Here is an 18,371-nt window from a genome sequence, read left to right as displayed (position 1 = left end):
GAGGAAAGCACTGAATATCAAGTAATATGGTCTTAACGATATATAAAGCATGTTAGATAAGAAGAATACCATTTAACTACACTTCAAGATAGGATTAATTAAAATAGTTATTCTATTAAAATCAGCAAGAATTTTAAAAAAAGATCATAAGACCAGTTAATAAGAACAATTTAAAAGCAAGACGAGCCACAGTCAATAAAATGGACAAATAAATAAGTATGTTAAAACTGTGACTTGGCACAAGAAATAGCTTTATCGGAGTGCCAATGACTGCACTCTTTCCTTTATACGCGCCGATAATGTGATATGCCGGGCCCTCTGCATTCTAACAACATCAGCTTTTCGCCTCGCAACATTAAAGTCAGATTAAAATTTGTATATGCCACTGGAAGTGTTCTTAGCAAGGCGGAGGTTTAAGGAGCAATTTGTCATTCATGCAGCAGTTGAAGGAAATATGCTTTTGGCCTCAGATTAATCCTTTCCGTTCAGGTTGCCGTACTGGCTCCGGCACGTGCCTTGGCTACACCACAGGGGGCACTGGCAGTTGAGCCACAATTAGGAGCCTATCGGGTCTTTCCTGCACAGCTTGCGTCATAAAGTTAAGAAATTGCGTCTACCTTTGTGTCGTTTTTTTGTTTAATCTGTTACTGAATTTTCACACACAACACAAAGCAGAACATGTTACACACATGTATGTATGTCAGTGGAGATGGTGGAGGTGCCTATCAGCTTTAGGAACAATGTTCAAGACATTGTTAGATATAGTGATATATATGAACTTGTCTAAAGTTGTGCAGACTCACACATCAAACCATTTTCTGATTGGCAATGACTCAGTAAGATTGTGGTATCACACCTCAGAGTGCAACAATATATGTACTAATCAGTAAACAATCATTTTATAAGGAACAAGAAACAAAAACAACAAGTAAAAATAACTATACAATTTCCACATAAACAGCGCACATTACTTCAAAATTGACACAGTATGACAGAATATGACCCATAAGGACAAAGTGAAAATATCAGACTCTAAATGGTGTGCGAGCTTCCGTTTTGCGTGTCAGAGGTCTGGAGGCATCGCTATGAGTGATATCGTCATTTTGCAGGGAAGTATGGAGGTCAGTTAGGATCATGTCCCAGTTAGAGGAGATGGGGAATTTGCAGGACAGAAATGGTCTTCTTTGTGAAGCGCCGCACACTCTGCCCGAGCCCATGTGGTAATGGAATCTGACCAGGCCCCCAATGTAGGAGGCTCATAAGATTTCCAACTACGGGTAATAAAGCGTTTATCTACTAGTAGTCTCAGATCCAGGAAGCGGGAGGTGGTTTTGTGTTTCTGGTCTCTGTGATAAAGGCCTGTCAGGCAGGCCTCCCGTGTTGCAAGGAAGGCCTCCCCAAGCATGTGGAGAGATGTATGCTCCTGCTCCAATAATGCTGTAGGGAGGGACGGATCCATAGCATGTAAAGAAAATCAGCGTCAAGCTGATGACAACCGGGGCAAGTGGCGTCCATTCCATTAAAATAATGGTTAATTTGGACGGGGTGAAGTAAGGTCTATGGACAATGTAGAATTCTATAAGCCAAAACTGGGCGTTTCAGTGGACATGCATTGGGCTTCAGGGCTGGCTTTAGTGCAGGTGGCGCCCTGTGCGACAATGTTTGTTGGCACCCCCCCCCCCTTCCCCCCCCCCCCCCAATGACCACCTCCACCATGCATTCTCTCACTAGCACCCTTTAACAGTGACCAAGTCTCCATAACCACTCTCTCTCAGATGCATTGAATTAGTTATATAGCACCACTCTTACAAGTGTAGGGTGTCAGAGCACTTTGCATCACACACACATTACACAGAGACAATCAATCATACATGTGTAAATCAGTGTATAGGAAATGCTACATAAGCCAAAGGACTAAAAGTGTAGGAGTCATATGTCATCCATACTGGTAGGCTGCATAGTTTAAGAGTGCTTGGTGTGGAGAAGGGCAAACTCAGAGTCGAAAAAGAAACAGAATAGTTGGGAGTTTTCTTTAATAATAAGAATCATTTTCTAGCCAAATGAACCCTTTTTGCAACATTAATCAATGTTATAACGTATACTTTGCAGTGCGTATGCAGTTCTATGATGAAAGTTAATAGCTCACTTTTCTATATTAGGACTTTAAGTTACAAATTGCAAGTAACAAAAAGATGTCTCTTTCAAAAACAGTAACCTACTGATCTGTTTACATTATATGCACCCTGTGATCTACTTTATTTATTTTATTTTATTTGAGGTTTAATAGAGCGTGAACATGACCCGTTAGGGTATCAGAGCACTTTGCAGGGATAAACACGTTACGTACAGCATTAGGCGTAGGCAAAAAGCAAGTAATGGGGGCTTGGGAATTGAACACAATAGGACAACAGCCAGAGTTATATAAAATAATCAGTGCAGAACCAAAGTCAGCGAGCGACATGTAAGCGATAAAAAAAAAAAAAGGAAAAACCAGCAATTGTATACGGGGGACAAAAGATAGCAAAAGGCAGAGAGAACCGGAAGAACATTTGAAGGAGTGAGATTTGGTACACAGAGTGCCAAGCAGTACAGGAGATTATGCACAGAAACAAAAGTCATGATAAAAGACGGTACGTGCGATCAAGGAGAGTTATTGGAGGAATTTACTCATTAGGAAGGTTTTAGCTTCCTTTTTGAAAATTAACAGAGAAGGCATTCTTCTGATGGAGGATGGTAGCGAGTTCCAGATTCTTGGGGCAGTTGTTACTCAGCGCGTCATTTGCCCCTTAATAATGGCCCCTGATTGTCACCTTTAGTGCGTCCGATCTAATCAACCTCGAGGTGGCAGTTCTTGTATTGAGTTCAAAGTAATCTTCAATGGTGTCGCCAACTGTCAACCGAAATGGAGGCCCTTCTTATATTGAAGACGCTAGAAGGGTATGGGGGACCTGGATCCCACGCAAGGCGAAGATATTGGGGATTATGATCGGAATGGGTGAGGCCTAAATAGTCTATTTGAGTGGCAGAGCGAACAAGGTTACGAGTGCTGACTAGGCGGTCAATTCGTATATGTAGGTCGTGTGGCACAGAGCAAAGGGAATACACCAGTGTGACCGGATTACGTAGTAGCCAGATGTCAGTTAGGTGCCACTGATGTAGCTAGTTCTGTAGCACAAGTGCATTGGAAGTGGGATGTGTGCGTGGCAAAGGGGGGGAGGGGCGACAACCTGTCTAAGTCGGCATTTAGTACACTATTAAAATCACCTCCAATTAGCCATGAGAGCCCATTCAAAGTAGAGAGTACATCAGAGATTTTAAGTAGAAATAAAATGTAGTCCATTTTGCGGGCATACATGTTCCCTATTAGAATATGTCATCTGTCCAGTCAAACCTTAAGAAATAGATATAGGCCCTCAGGATCTATGACCATGTCTTGAGTAGTGAAGGGGACCCCCCAGGTCAAACCCATACCAGCACGCCTCGTGCATCGGAGGAATAATGGTGGCGAAAACTTGTTCTCGCCATCGTGTTGCAGTTTAGTTGCCTCCGAGACCGTGAAATGTGATTACTATAAAAATGCGATGTGTGCAATATGGCGTTTGAGATCTGAATAAACCGCATAGCGGCATTAAGGGGTAGGTAGAACTTGCACACTACAGGTTATGATGCTAGTGTGTGCCATTCTGTGTGTGGAGGATAGTATGAGCAAAGGCCATCACAATGGGGAGGCAACAGGTGAAGGAATGGGGCATGCAAGTGTCTCTCGTATGTGCGCTGTCGGTGTGGGGTCTGGATAACAAAATAGAGCAACAGTTAAAAGATACAACTCAGAACAAGAAATACCATCAGGGCAGATCGAAAAAGTGTCTGCCAAAACCTTAGACTAACGTGAATCAAGAACAATAAGTGGAAGAAGGAAGGGGGAGGCTTGGAGATGCCCTTGCCCAAGAGCAAGAAACCCCAGGTTGAAAGGAGAAGTCATCTACACCACTCAGCAGCGGACTGTCGGAGGCGCCACCCCCAATGTTAGTACTAAGAAGTGAAGTCTCCCTCTCGCCCCACTATGCCAGTCTGATGAGAGTTAAAGGCAAGCAAACAATAAGAAAATGAATGCTAGACATTTAAAAAGATAAAAGAGATCTAGGGTGCCCTCCGATCAACGAGATGGCTAGATTTAGGCCGGTGGCCCTGTGGAGACGAATATGGACCTCCCCTGACCTGTTTCTCTTCGCAAAAGAACTAACCGAAGTCAGGTCACTCACTGGATCTGGGAAAATTCCATGGTTCTCTGCTGTCAAAACCACCCTCACTGACATGGGCCTAGAACATCTCTGGTCATCCCCCCAATGCAATGCTTTCCCCTCCAAGCAAGAGTTCAAATCCCTGTTCTGGGCATCGATCCGTTTAAAAAGAGTTTCAATCTCTAGCAACAATAGCCTTACAGGCAGGTTTCTAACATTTAAACTTGACCTATCCCGAGAGCCCTACTGGGATGTAATAACTAAACCGCTAGATAAAAAACTGTACCATCAGTTCAGAGTGGGGTCTTTGCCTCTGAACTCTTTTGCTAGCAAATGGTCCACAGGGTTATCGATTAACTGTAAGTGCTGCCCAGGTCACAAAGAATCAGAGGGACATTTTCTTTTTGCTTGTCCCAGATATTCAGAACCCCGAAAGAAATGGTTAAAACCACTGTTTCAAAGACTACCAATTAAAACATCTGCGGAAGCCATTCGGGCGCTAAAGACCAACACTTCTGAACTCTTTGTTGTAAGTCTGGCTAAATATCTGGGCTGGGCCTGGCTGTTAAGGTTAAAACACATGTAGTTATAGCTCCCAGGGCCCACACAGTGTCTCGTAAAGTGACAAAATATGTTATTACTTTAATCACCTGCTTCCAGATTTTCCCATCTGCATTCTTTTGCATACCAAGTATGAAATGGTTGCCCATTAATTAACATGATTTGTAATGTATCTTTAAAACATTATGTGTCTTTTATTTAACTTATTCAGGTTCTTTTGTAACTGACATTTAATGCAGTAAGTAAGTAAGTAAGTAATTTATTTGCACAGTTAATTAAAACCAATGCAATGCAATACAAAACATAAAAATTGAAGCACAATGTAAAATCACATATGTTTAAAACCATCATTGTATGAACATTTATGTTCTTTTCTTAGTAATTTTAAAATCATATCAGCCATTCAGTTATCTCTCAGTATTTGATATTAAGTATGATTTGTGTTACAAGACAAGTTGGAACCAAGTCAATTCAATATTCTGGACATGGCATTTTGTCCCCCACAGCCTTCAAAAATTTTACCAGGCTGCAGCTCAATTGAGGGTCCTGAGATGAAAAGCATGTTAGTACTGCGCTCCTTCGTGTACGTATCCCAAGCCGAATAAAGTGTTGTTTTAAAAGGGATTTCCTCTCATCCAACAATTTCTCGCAAGAGGATAGTAAGTGAATTATGTCTTCTTCTCTATGACCGCATAGCCGGCATGACAAACCTGCTTTCTTTTTTAACCAGTGCGGGAAATGCTGGATGCAGGGCAGCAGCCCAAATCTGTATTTTAAGAAGCTCATTTTTGTCTTTTTTGCATAGCCCAAGCCCAAATAGTTCTGAGGAGCTTTTGCCGAGTAAGAATTCAAAATCATCCAAGCATGCTTCTTTTAACTATTTTCTCTTTCTCGGTCTGCTCGAAATGCGCCTAGTCATTGTTCTTTGATGTTTCTGTTTTTTTTCTTTAGCAAAACCGTTATTATCTTGCTTGTTCGACTTATTATTGTATTTTAAAGTGTCTTTTATGATTTGTTAAAAATCGAAATAAAGACTTGAAACCTGACAATAATAATGCAATTTCAAATACTTATTCTGAAGGAATGACATATGAGGAGTGCTGCAATTCTTGGCTTCAATGGTCTGATGAGGTCTTCTAACGTCTGCAGTGTCACAACAGAAAGGACCTCTGATTGGGTCCTGGACGGTCAGGTGGTGGAGAAGCCTTCATCACTCGAAATAGTCAAGAGTCATCATCTAGGTCAAAACCAGGCGCGGAGTCATGAAACTGGGCGGTCACTTGTATTGCACAGCGTCTTTCAGTGATCTGAACCAGGTTTGGAACTGCTGCAGGCCGAAGAGGGTTGCCCGGCTTACAACTGTAGGTAGCATGGCGTGATTTTTCAGTGGGATGTTGTGCGGAGTCCTTAGCGTCAGAGGAGGAGGCGGATACTCAACCAGACATTTCCAGTCAGTCCTAAGTGTTTTGTGGGGGATCGAAGAACCTTGTTTTCCCTTCCGCCACTACAAGTAGGAGTGCGGGGAATAACAATGAGTCTCGCAACTCCAGTTTGCGTAGCAGACGTTTAACAGCTAGAAAGGTGTAATCAAGAAAAAACATGACACATGCATTTTCCACCACAATGTCAGGTAATTTTCGAGTTTCCCTTAGAATTGAGTTCCGGTCACAATAGTGTAGCAATCGAAATATTAGTGGTCTTGTATTGGAGCTAGGAACAGGTTTTCGGGCGGGGACGCGATGAGCACGCTGGATGGAAAAGAACTGTGAGAGTGTGGTTGCTGGAATTAGTTCTCAATGCCACTTTTCAACATATGTATCCACATCATGTCCCTCAACTGCTTCAGGGAGGCCTATGACTGACATTGTTTCGTTTGGATCGCCTTTCGGCATCTTAGGCTCTCTCCTCAAAGGGTCCGGAGCCAGTTTGTAAGGTCTTGCAGGTCTGTTTTCAATTGTTGAGACTTCGGCTGGAGATCAGAGAGGGATTGTTCCATTGTATGGACTCTGTCAGCCTGCTTGTGATGGTCTGCATGGAGCAGTGTAGGATCAGTGACAACATTGTCAATTTTGGACGTCGATGAAGTGCGGGCCTTTTCTATGGCCTCCAGTATGATATCCAATTTGTCCAATTGTCTCCAAGGGATAGAGGATGCACAACGTGATCGGGCGAGGCTGAGCCTGCAGTGGCAGATGTGTACAAGGACACCCCTGAGGTGTTAGGGCATAAGCGCCCTGTGTCGACTAACGCAAGGAGAGGGTCCACGTTGAGCTGTTTAGGTCAGGGTGGCAAAGGGTCTGCTTGCTGATGCTTGTATGTTCTTCTCAAACACTACAGCACGAGCAGACCAGCACACCTGGCAGCGTTAGCCAAGTGGCACAATGTACATGGGGGCAAGAGTCACTGTTTGAAGGAGTCCCAGACACTATATATTACAAGAGATCACATTGAAAGGGGGATGGGGGTTTTGAAAGATCTTGCCCAGAGTGATGGTCACATGGAGAGATTGGTCAGTTTGAAGCCATGTTGGTTGGCCCACATGAGTCTCTCCAGAGCAAGCTGCACCTGCAAACGTGTGTCTCCAGCACCAGAAGAAACATGCCACTTCCCTCACATATCGTGTCCAGGGAGTATTTTGAATAAAATCCAGCAGAGCTGCTGCAATCTTCTTTTTCTTTTCTTGGCTAGAATTCAGATAACGTTGCAAATAATTAAAGATTTTACCTTCCCATTGGCAATCCTGCTGAATATATGTTTTATAAGGAGGTGTGTCCAAGTTCATGCGGAGGTGGCAGAGGTTAGCTGCTAATCTGTTTTAGATATTTATGGAAACTCCACAAGATGCATGCCTATAATGTGAGGAAAGGATTGCAGGCCTAAAATACTGACTGTGATCGGATATCAGAAAGAAAATCATAGCCCAGGTCTCCCGGAAGCAAATAATGTCAAAGTTCTTTAGTATCCTCTGCGTTTCACGTTTGGTGCTCATCCCATTTATTCCTGATGTTCCATGAACAGAGGGAAATATGTGAGCTATTTCCTGTGTTGCCAGCATTAGGAGCCTTTTTGAAGACCCTCAGGCCGGAGTAAATAATTAAATTCCCCAATTGGTTAGAATTTCACAATTTTCTTTCAACAGCTGGACAAAGGAATCGTTTAACCCGTTAGCTGCGGCGGCTTTTCCGCCGCAGTGCTAAAGGGGAGGGGGGGCCCGTGGCACTCCCGTGCTCGTGATGGAACCTCTCCGTCACGAGCCTCGGGTGGGCTGTGCTTGTGACGGAACGGTTCGGTCACGGCTCCGCCCGCCTAATAGAACCTTCAGCGCAGGCGTGGAATTCGCGCCGCTCAGGCGCGGCGAGCTGGCCATGACGGAACCGTTCCGTCACCAGCACAGCCCACCCGAGGCTCGTGACAGAACGGTTCCGTCACGAGCACGCAAGGGGTTAAAAATGCAACAGTGTGGTCATTAACTACCCTGTCAATTCGGGGGCGGAATGCAACTGTATAGATGTCACTGGAGATCAAATTTAGCCCTAGTAAAACTTTACAAAACGTGGTTATTAAATTAAATTTGTTGAGGATGCCTTCTCAGCCACTGGAGTGATGTTTTGGATATAAAATGATGTTCCTTTTCTCTGGTTCATTGGAAGATCTGAGGTGTAGAGCCTTAGACATTGACTTTGGCCTTGTATCTAGACCAGATGGTAAAGTTTGTTTTTCAGGAGCCTTTATGTTAGCAGAGGGTGGCGTGATTGCATGTGCGCTGCAAGTCCAAAATTTAGGTGGCACAAAACACTTCAATAATGCAGAACAGTTGTATAGTGATCAAGTCAAAGACCATTATTTAATGAATACTGTAGTTGAGACAATGTGAAATAAGTCACTTATATTACGACAGCAATATATAGGTCAAACCTGTCCTACTGATGGTAAATAGCAGCTCCTGAACCTACGAAATGCTCACAAATGTCCATGATTCAAAGGAGCTAAGCAGCACATGCCAGCTCTGAAAGCTTCACAAATTTATGATGTTAACCAACCCAGCATGCATGCATTTAGAGATACTGTATGATGCCAGGCAAGTTATTCCTTCAGTAGCTGGGGTACCATGTATTGGTGAAAAAAAGTCTGAACGCTATATTGCCTTACCTGAGACACCACCTAGGATAGGTCTCTCAATGTAGCGGAAAGGATTTTGCAAGTGTTTAAGTGGTAACAATGAGGGACAGGACTTTGGTAACGTGTAGAAGCTATAGAAAAATGAAAAGCAATGGCACTATGAAATTAGGGACACCGTGCCCTGTGATGCCCCTAGTAGCGGGTGAACCACTGAAGGCTTAAGCTAGATGCCTTGCTCTGGCTCGGATGGAGGTACTCTTGGACCCTTGAACACAAACAAAGCCAAGCTTTCACGTGGCTTCTGACTGCTACCCACACTATAACCGTATGCGCAAGGAATTAAAGACAAAGCATTGGCCTGTGATGTAAAACAAGAGAGAGAAAGAGATACCCATCTGGTGGTGTAATTGCACAATTAGAAAACGTGGGATAAATCATTCCTTCCCCTGAGCAATGTGTAGGATACTAAGCAAACATTTCATTGTATGTTCTTTCTCCTTATTACTAACATATGACAGTGACTAGAAATAGGAGTTCAGAATGTGCGCTGTACAAAACCCTATTGGGTTTGATTTAATGGTGCTTCATGTACAACAAGGATCTAAGCCACATAGAAGGGGCACATGATAACTGATCTGCCTCTTAGTTCACAAATGGAATTGTTATGACGATGGGGCGAAGCATGTATAATATCAAGTTCATGTTAAAATTAATACCTCTTATTAAAGTGACATATTCTGAGGCACTATGGCGAAACACCCCTTTGACCTTTCTCGGGGAGTAAGTCAAGACTGTATTTTGACCAAGATATTGTATACTCTTTGCATTCCCTCTGACAATAAACCCATGATGGGGGCTTCTTGTGTTCCTGCTTCGCTATACGTGCATGGTGCGGTACCAACTGCCCGTAGACCGAATGCCCTCCTTAAATTTTTTCAGATCGTTTATGGGTGAATTAGACCTAGACACGTACTTCAGCAAATCACACATCATGGCCTGTGGCCCGGGCAACATGAGTATTTCTAATTTTCAAATTAGCAGTAACATCTTGACCAAGGTAAATAGTTTTCCCTATTTAGGAATTCTTTTTGACTCTTTAGGTACTTGGCACACCCAGGTTAGAAATGTTGACTTGGACATGTCTAGGTCAACAGGTGCAATATTTAGTCTGCTGCAGCCTCTAGGGCGTTCAGAAATGCTGCCTTTACTGGGTCACCCCAATCCTGCAGCACTCCAAATTGAGGAAAATCGGATGTGTAGACACCTCCTTTTCTGTTCCACCTGCCAGCTCAAACTATATCCTGCATTTGGGAACTGGCATTGAAGTATATCTCTGGCTTAGTGCATCTGGCTCTATTGATGCTTTGGGTATCTGTTTGGACCTCTCAGGAAACCGGATTGAACAGGAAAATCATTAAAGATTGCTTATCCTGTCAGTACGGGCGGAGGTTACCATGGTTATCCTATGTGAAGAATTCGCTAAGTAAGATAGTTTCTCTGGATTTCTTTAAAATATAAGTGGCTGATAAATCTCAGATTCTTGGAGTATAATCTATCTGAAAGGCTAAGGAACAAAGTAGCGAAAAGTTCTGCAAAGGATCAAATTCATTCAAGAAAAATCAATGAAGCAGTTGTTTTTAGATTTCCATTTAAGGTTGCGGGAAAGGTCCCTGCTTTTCCAGTTTAGGGTGGGGTCAGTTTGGCGTGTATTTTGTTTTCCTCTTGGGTCGGGTTAGTATAGTAATAGCTTGCCAGCTTGTCCATGTGATGATGTGTCTTCTGTCTTCTCAGTCATTATAACATTTTATGTTTTTTGTTAATATTTTAGCATGTATTTTAACTTGTATTTAAAGATTTTTTTTATTAAAAAAATGGTGTCCACGCAGTGCTGAATATTCTTGCTTTACCTGCAACTTTTGGACAATGCTGAGGTATGTGTCGGGATTAGCAGTTTTTAAAAAGCAGCAGTCGGAGCACTTACCTCAATGGAAGGTTAATTGTTAGCATTTCATTTCATTATATTCTCTTATGTGTTAGAAATTGTCGTTATTTCTATTTTACATTCTGCATCGTTGTAACATGCACTTTACTGTGACTTGCTGTACTCCATTTTACAATATTAATTATGATGTGATTGTACTTTTATTATTTTATCGAAAAAAGGTTTGTCTGATCGATTGCTATTGAATATCGTATCAACAATAAACAAAGGTGAAGCAGTTATTTGCTCTGTACTTTTCTGTGCATAGACTGAGTCAAAATTCTTCCGGACAACACACACCGCATATATCTGAGTGATAACATAGTTGTTTCCTACAAACTATAATGACACAGATGCTATTTTATTTCACTGTGTAAAAATACCCAATTCAACCTCATTTTACCATATTGGGTTCCAAATAACCTTTATGGTCCAATTGACTTAAACCTTTACTCCATTTGCTCAATGTATGAACAATAGATTACTTATGACTGACTGCATTAAAAATGTCAATTCAAGTGTACAGGAACATTTTGGTTTATATACTAATGGGGCCGGTTACAGGAAGCATTAAAATCTAGATCAGCGAAACCTACAATAAGCACAAGACGACAAGATTACAATAAATACAAGCAATTTAAGCAAAGTAGGGTGTACCGTTGAGAAAACCAAGGCCTTTGCGCCAGGATTGCGAATCTGAATTTTCTTCAGCGTCCTAACCACAGCTTCTACTTTGGTGGAATGGCTTCCCTGTAAAAACAAAAGGAAAAAAAATCAGTAGAAACAAATCTCATTACGTCAAACACTGAAACAACCTCCTCACAAGTTGATTCTTGAATTACTTTTACATTTACTGATTAAACGGGGCACTTTGGAAAATGGACTCTGAATTCTATTACATGATGCGGAGGTTCATATTATGCTTAAAAGGATCATTTACTATTTGCCAGCAGCAAGAAATGTAAGCAATGCATCTACACTACAACTTCCTTGAATCTCTTGAGCAGCTGAACAAAGTAAACATAGAAGAAATATACAACAGTCCACCAATCAGCATCCTTGCTGCTCCATAACAGCAAGTGACAAACCGCTCCATCTCCTCTTGTATTTGCTGCTGGTCAGCAAGGCAAGTGCCCTTTCAATCCCAGTAGGAATTTTGGGCAGTTTTGGGGGAAGTGAGGTGTTACACTCTAATTACGTGTGGATTACTTGAGAGTTATCCCTTCCGGTCTCCGCTACGCATTATCAGCCCTATGAGCTGATTATACACTGCCTTCACAGCGGGGATAATCACGCGCCTATCACAATTTCACCCCTTTCTAAGCGGTTTCCGTCTTCGAGCCGAGCTCCTGAGCTGAACCATGTGCTTCTTGTCAGTGTGAGCCAGCATTTTGACAGTTCGAGCTCTGAGAAACAGCGACACCTAGAGGACCCGACACTGAACTGTACCATAAGAGTAGCTTAGAGACGCTCGATCGCAAGCAAGCGTTTGCTTCGGTTAAGCCTAGTTATTATTAACTATATTGTTAGCAACAACAAGGAAGAACACCCCCTATCTTCATACCTGCCTCACCACAACCTATTCTATGTGTTGTCTGGTCGAATCGATGTCATAAAAACGGATGAGGTGGTGGGTAGAAAAACGGCAAAGTAATGGATTGTCCTTTATGTATGACTACCTTTGGCAAGGAAGCGGATTTTGTTTGGAAATAAAGATGTATAAGGTTGCTGGACGGACAATGCCTGGAGCTCACTCACTCGTCCATCAGAGGTGCTAGCGATGAGTATCACTGTCTTTATGGTCAAAATGCATTTAAAACAACTGCACATTAGTTCAAAAGGAGTACACATCAAGTGGGTGAGAATCAAATTGATGTCCTACTGTGGCATCATAAAATATGTTGGTGGGAACATGTGGATCAGCCCCTTCAAGAAACGCATAACAGCCGGTGAGCTGAAAAGAGATGGCAGAGCGGGCAAACATAGGAAGGCTGAAAGAGAATTCTTAAGTGTCACCAAAGCAAACCTTGCTGGGCTAGAGAAAGACGAAACAATACAATATCAGACAACTTTGCCTGTAAAAACTGAATGTCTCTGGAGCAACACCAGACAACAAACTTCTCTCAGCATCCTGCATTCACAGTTCGAAGGACGCCTGGCTGCCAGGGTGACAACCTACTTCGGGGAAAAAGACAGACAGCCATTAACAGTTGCCGTTCAATCTCCACGCATGGAGCTGTAGGTCGTGCAGACTCGGGTGCAAGACCCAGACCTGTTGTTGCTACAGGAGTTCCTCCCGAAGAGGCAGGCATATCAGAGAACATATGCTCATGGGCAGAGGTAGTGAGTATCACACTCTCTTCTTCAGTCCGTTGTCACAAGGATGACTTGTACCTGGTCTTTCTTTATCTTTTTCAATACTCTGGCAGGAGAGATAAGGGCGGAAAAGCTTACCGAAGTCTCAAGCTCCATTCCAGGAAGAAGGCATCGCGAGGGAGAACCGCATTGGGAAACTCTAACACGCAAAAGCTTGGACACTGCGTTTTCTGTAGTAGTAAATAGGTGAAGGCAGGGTTCTCCCCGTCGTTGGAAATCGCCTTGTGCCACCTCCGAGTGAACTGTCTTTCGCAAGGCAAGTAATTGGCTGTTCGAAGTCTCTATCATAAAGGGTTCTTTTCAGTTTATAATCTGTGGGCTGCTGTCGCGGGTTTCACATGTAGAGCAGTTGTGACAGCTTCTTACCATGTATTGTGAATCCGTAGTTGTGACCAGATCTTTAAATGTGTCACTGGGCTGGAGATCTACTGGTCTACTTGTGTAAAGTTCTGCTTTTATGCGCTAACCTCAATCCTACCATTAACATCCCATGTGTACATTGTGCATGTTTGTATATGTGGTACATACATTGTGTGTATGAGTGGGGCATCCTAATAGAGGCCCGCAATTTAATTTTGGAAGACCATGGCCTGTTCTTGTGCACAAGATTGATGTAAGGGTTTTTTCTAGACACTGGAAGTGTATTGCTGACACTCCGGAAGGTGGGGGGAGGGAAGGGGGACCTAGACACTGAAATGGAGGGGCTCCTTTAGATATTCAATTAGGCCTTTTCCTTAAGGAGTTGCTGATTAGTCTTCTTGCAGTACTGCCATTTGGTAGATAGCAGGGGTGAAGGGTTGGACTGCAGTCTCTGTTGTTCAAGGTGAAAGGGACCGTTCAGGTGATAGCAGTCTTTTGTTTTTTTCTGATCACTTCAATGTGGTGCTGATAGGTTCAGAAAGCTCACACCTCTTTGTGTCTCTGTTGTGGGTACAACAACGGGACACTGTAGAAGTGCCCCAAACCGTGGCACAGTTGCTGCTGCTTCTGCAGACTTCATTATTCATTTTCATCCATTCGAGTCTTAAGTAATCCATTTTTTAACTTTTCAATTCATTTTTAATCCGTTTTAAACCACATGCAAGGATATGCCAATTTTCAAATGTTTCTCATATTCAAGATGGGCCATCCGAGCCTCTTCAATCAGACTCTGTTGTTGAGATTAAGAAAGGAACATGGAGGTTATTAGCAGTTACTCCTGACGAAGGGCCCGTGGAGGCCCGAAATGCATTGGGTTATTGAATAAACTGCTTATGATGAAATACGCTCTAGTACGTATTCTTGATTGAAGAGGCTCGGATGGCCCATCTTGAATATGAGAAACATTTGAAAATTGGCATATCCTTGCATGTGGTTTAAAACGGATTAAAAATGAATTGAAAAGTTAAAAAATGGATTACTTAAGACTCGAATGGATGAAAATGAATAATGAAGTCTGCAGAAGCAGCAGCAACTGTGCCACGGTTTGGGGCACTTCTACAGTGTCCCGTTGTTGTGACTTCAAGTATAACGTGCCACCGGAGCTGGGCACGTCACCAATGGCACGCTTTGTAAAGTACAGGACAAACTGGAGAAATTTGATGTTATAATGGTGTGCAACCCAACCCCTTATGTTGTTTCTGTTGTGGGTACTCCAGGGTGGAGACTACTCTGTGCAGAATGAGGCTCTTCACAGCAAAGATTGCATCTGGACAACAGCCTGAGAAGGACTCTTGAATTGATAACCGCCCCAAATAGGTTCTGAAAGCACTGACATGTGTCTGCTTTGACTGTGTAAAAGTGGGAACTTTTCTTACCTGTCGGTGTAAGTTTACAGCTTGAAGAATTTCCTGGATTTACATGCTGTGCATTATTCCACCATCTAGTGGTTGGGACCGGAATTTGCCCTAAAAGACGTTGTCCTTCTACTCTTTTTAGGTCTTACTAGGCAGCACGTGCACTGTCTCTTTGAGACATGCTGTACCTAGAACATGGGCTTGAAGCACCTCTCGTGTTCTATTGGCTCCTGTTAATACCCTTTGAAATGGCTGCTTCTGATTGGTCAAGTCAAGTCAAAAAAACTTTATTTCGGCTATACAGCCAATAAAAGAACATAAAAAATAGCATACATTTAGAGCACCTTCTAATACACAATTTAACATAATAAAAACAGAGATGAGTTAAAACAAAGAGTACTAAAGTGAAATTGTATACAATGTTCTGTGACTCGTTGACCTGATACATTACAGACTTAATTGAAATTGAGTATATCTGAATTTGAAGGTCTGCTCATACGATAATCTGTTGATCGTTTACCAGTTCACTTTACCTCTTGCTCCTTTTTTCCCTAACCCGGAAGAAGTTTTACTAATGCCCTTGTCAGATGTAAATTTCCAAGAAGAGCAGGTGAAAATTCCTAAAACATGCACGTTGCTAGCTTTGCAGGCTCAATATGGCATTCCAACAGTGTAACTATTGTTTAAACACACCTCCAGCCTCAGTATGTAGATCTGTGGGTAGGTGGCAAAATAACGGGATTGCTAGTATTCAAACCCTACTACAGTATGAGCCTTGGCATAATCACAGAGGCTGTTACCAGAGGTCTTATATAATTAGATTGCTGCCATGATTTGTCGCTGCACTACCTGGCATCAAAGGGATTTATTTTTACAGGACAAGTAGATTTATGAACCAACCTGTCTCATGGACAAGTAGATATTTTATTAAATTCCACACCCCTGAAACGTAAATATTATGAATGATAATGCTGCCAAGTAAAGTGCACATAAAAGACAGATGCATTTATCGAAAATATCGTGCAGGATTACTAGCAGTGGTCACAGCTGATATCACAATTTCATACAGAGCCACATAGTTTCAAGACATTCCAAAACGTATAAGAAACCAGAGTTTAGGTGTCACGTTGGGATTTGTAGCAGGCTTTTAGGGTCTGCAGCTTACCTTAACAGGAATGTCCTCTTCTGCGCTTGATGTCTCTGACGTGAAGACATAAGAGATCTCCTTGTGGGATGTTGTCTGCCGGCAGATGGCGCATTTGATAGCACTTTTGCGTGTGCCCACACTGTACTGCTCTATCATGATGGCTATGCATTCATTACAAAAGCAATGTCCACAGGTCAATACAGCCCACTGGAGAAACGCAAGGCAAAGGAGAAGGAATGTTATTATACAAAAGGTGACTGCATTTTTAATGGTTAAAAGTCAGAGAGCTCTTGGTATAGTTTCTTGTTGAAATATCTGTTTTGTTGTTTAATGAGTAAATAATTACTTGATACATAATTGCTTAGGAGGCTAGCTAGACAATTTCATTAGAAATTAAATTATTTAAAGTTCAATTATTTTATCCCAACTATGGATAAAACATAGGATCCTTTTCGTTAAATGGTGTAAATCCACTCAGCTGTTTAAGGAATTTTTGCTTAAAGATGTGCTCATGAAGGGGTAACTGGGCAGATGGTCTCATGGGAGTTCTGCAGAACCATAATAAAAATGTTTTTTAAAAAAGAGTCATTTGATTGGCTGAATTAGTTTTTTTTCCATGTCTGACAATTTGGTTCAGCGGGACCAAATAATCTGATTGGCAGACTTGAACATGAAGAAAAATGTTGTGGCTGCAATTACAAGACACGGGGGCTCGTTCTAAGTGTCCTGAACTTAAAGTAAAAAAAATAAAACATATACGGGTAAAAGGGCTAGGCAGGGGTGCACTGACCCAGTGACACTTCGGGAGGACTCAGAGGGGCCAAAGAAGAAAAACAATTTTGTACCACGAGACTCCCGTGGAAGCTGTGGTACCACAAGACCATGAAAGCTTCAATAGGTGAAGTCTGTGTAGTCTTGAGGTACCACGAGTGACGCTTGAGCAGCAATATCACAGGTCTACCATGAGAAAAAAAAGTACAAATAAATATGGAAAATGTGGAGTGGCGGGTTGGCCGACCATGGGTGGTGGCTTTCACTGGGCGGGTTGGATGCAAGAGCTGCCCACAGGCCAGGCCCTTCAGGCAATACCATACTGTGCGCAACCGCCAGGAGGTTTGCCAGGCCCTCTAGCCAAAGTTTGTGCGCAGCGCTGGGTTGGCCATATGGCCTAGCCGCCAGGGCCCACCTGTGGGGAGATAGGCTTCTGAGTCTGAGGGGCACAGGGAGAAAGGGGGTGTGGGGGAGCCAGGGGTGCCAGGCAGCAACGGGCTAACCTGTGGGTAAATTGGCCGCTCATTAAGGGTTGGGCATAGGCCCTGTGGCCAACCCCCCACTGCAAACAGATGAAGGCCATTTGCAGCAGGGTGTTGGGACACCCTGGGAGGGAAATTTGGGTGTAGGGCATGGCTGTAAGAGACCTGCCCTGTGGGTATCATTTAACATGTCATGAGTAATATAATATGTGAGGTCATAAGTAGTGCATTACAGGGGCGCAAGTCAAAGTTAGTTCACTAACTTATAACCAGGGCCACTGGAATTATGCAGCAGGAGAGAGACAAATTATGCAGCAGGGTTAAGAAAATTATGCAGCAAGATATGCAAATTATACAACACAATGCAGCACATTTTGTAGTAGTATTACTTCGTTATTTTATCATTTTTAAACTTGCCAACATTGTCTGGGCATTGGGTGCACCTCATTAGTATCAGTTTCATACTCCAATAAACAACAGAGAGGTGACCAGTCCAGCTTTGCAAAGGACCTTAGAGCGCACGGCAACAGGTATTAGAGCATTTTTTGTGACTTTTGAACCATTTGAGCAAAAAACAAACATGTTTTGGGTTAAACGCTACAAATGATGCATCAGATGGGGGATATACGGCAAATCTATAATTTTGTGAAAAACGCTGCGGACGCACATTTCCAATGGCCCTGCCTATGACTAGCGAATATTAGTGGCTTTTCCATTTTTAAACATTACTTCTTATCTCACTTTGGTTTAACACCTAACTAAAACGTTAATTTAACCTTTTCTTTATTTCTTTATTTATATATATATATATATATATATATATATATATATATATATATATATATATATATATATATATACACACACACACACACCATACATATCTTGCACAGATAAGCATCGCCAAAGGATGTTTCA

The 18,371-nt window shown here is 42.5% G+C and overlaps 1 protein-coding gene across 1 annotated transcript in view; it reads right to left on the bottom strand.

The window, feature by feature from the left end:
* The window catches only part of SHPRH (SNF2 histone linker PHD RING helicase), a 759,436-nt gene that overhangs the window by 61,598 nt on the left and 679,467 nt on the right, over nt 1–18,371 (bottom strand). The window contains exons 25-26 of the mRNA XM_086927277.1: nt 16,219–16,407; nt 11,560–11,652 (exon numbers count right to left, since the gene is read on the bottom strand). Of these exons, the coding sequence (XP_086783403.1) occupies nt 11,560–11,652; nt 16,219–16,407 (282 nt within the window). The remainder of the gene's footprint in view (nt 1–11,559; nt 11,653–16,218; nt 16,408–18,371) is intronic.

Source organism: Lissotriton vulgaris, chromosome 6 (genome assembly GCF_964263255.1).
Source record: "Lissotriton vulgaris chromosome 6, aLisVul1.2, whole genome shotgun sequence".
Classification (NCBI taxonomy): Eukaryota; Metazoa; Chordata; class Amphibia; order Caudata; family Salamandridae; genus Lissotriton; species Lissotriton vulgaris.
Note: the sequence above shows the minus strand (reverse complement) of the source record. Positions and strands in the feature narration are given on the sequence as shown.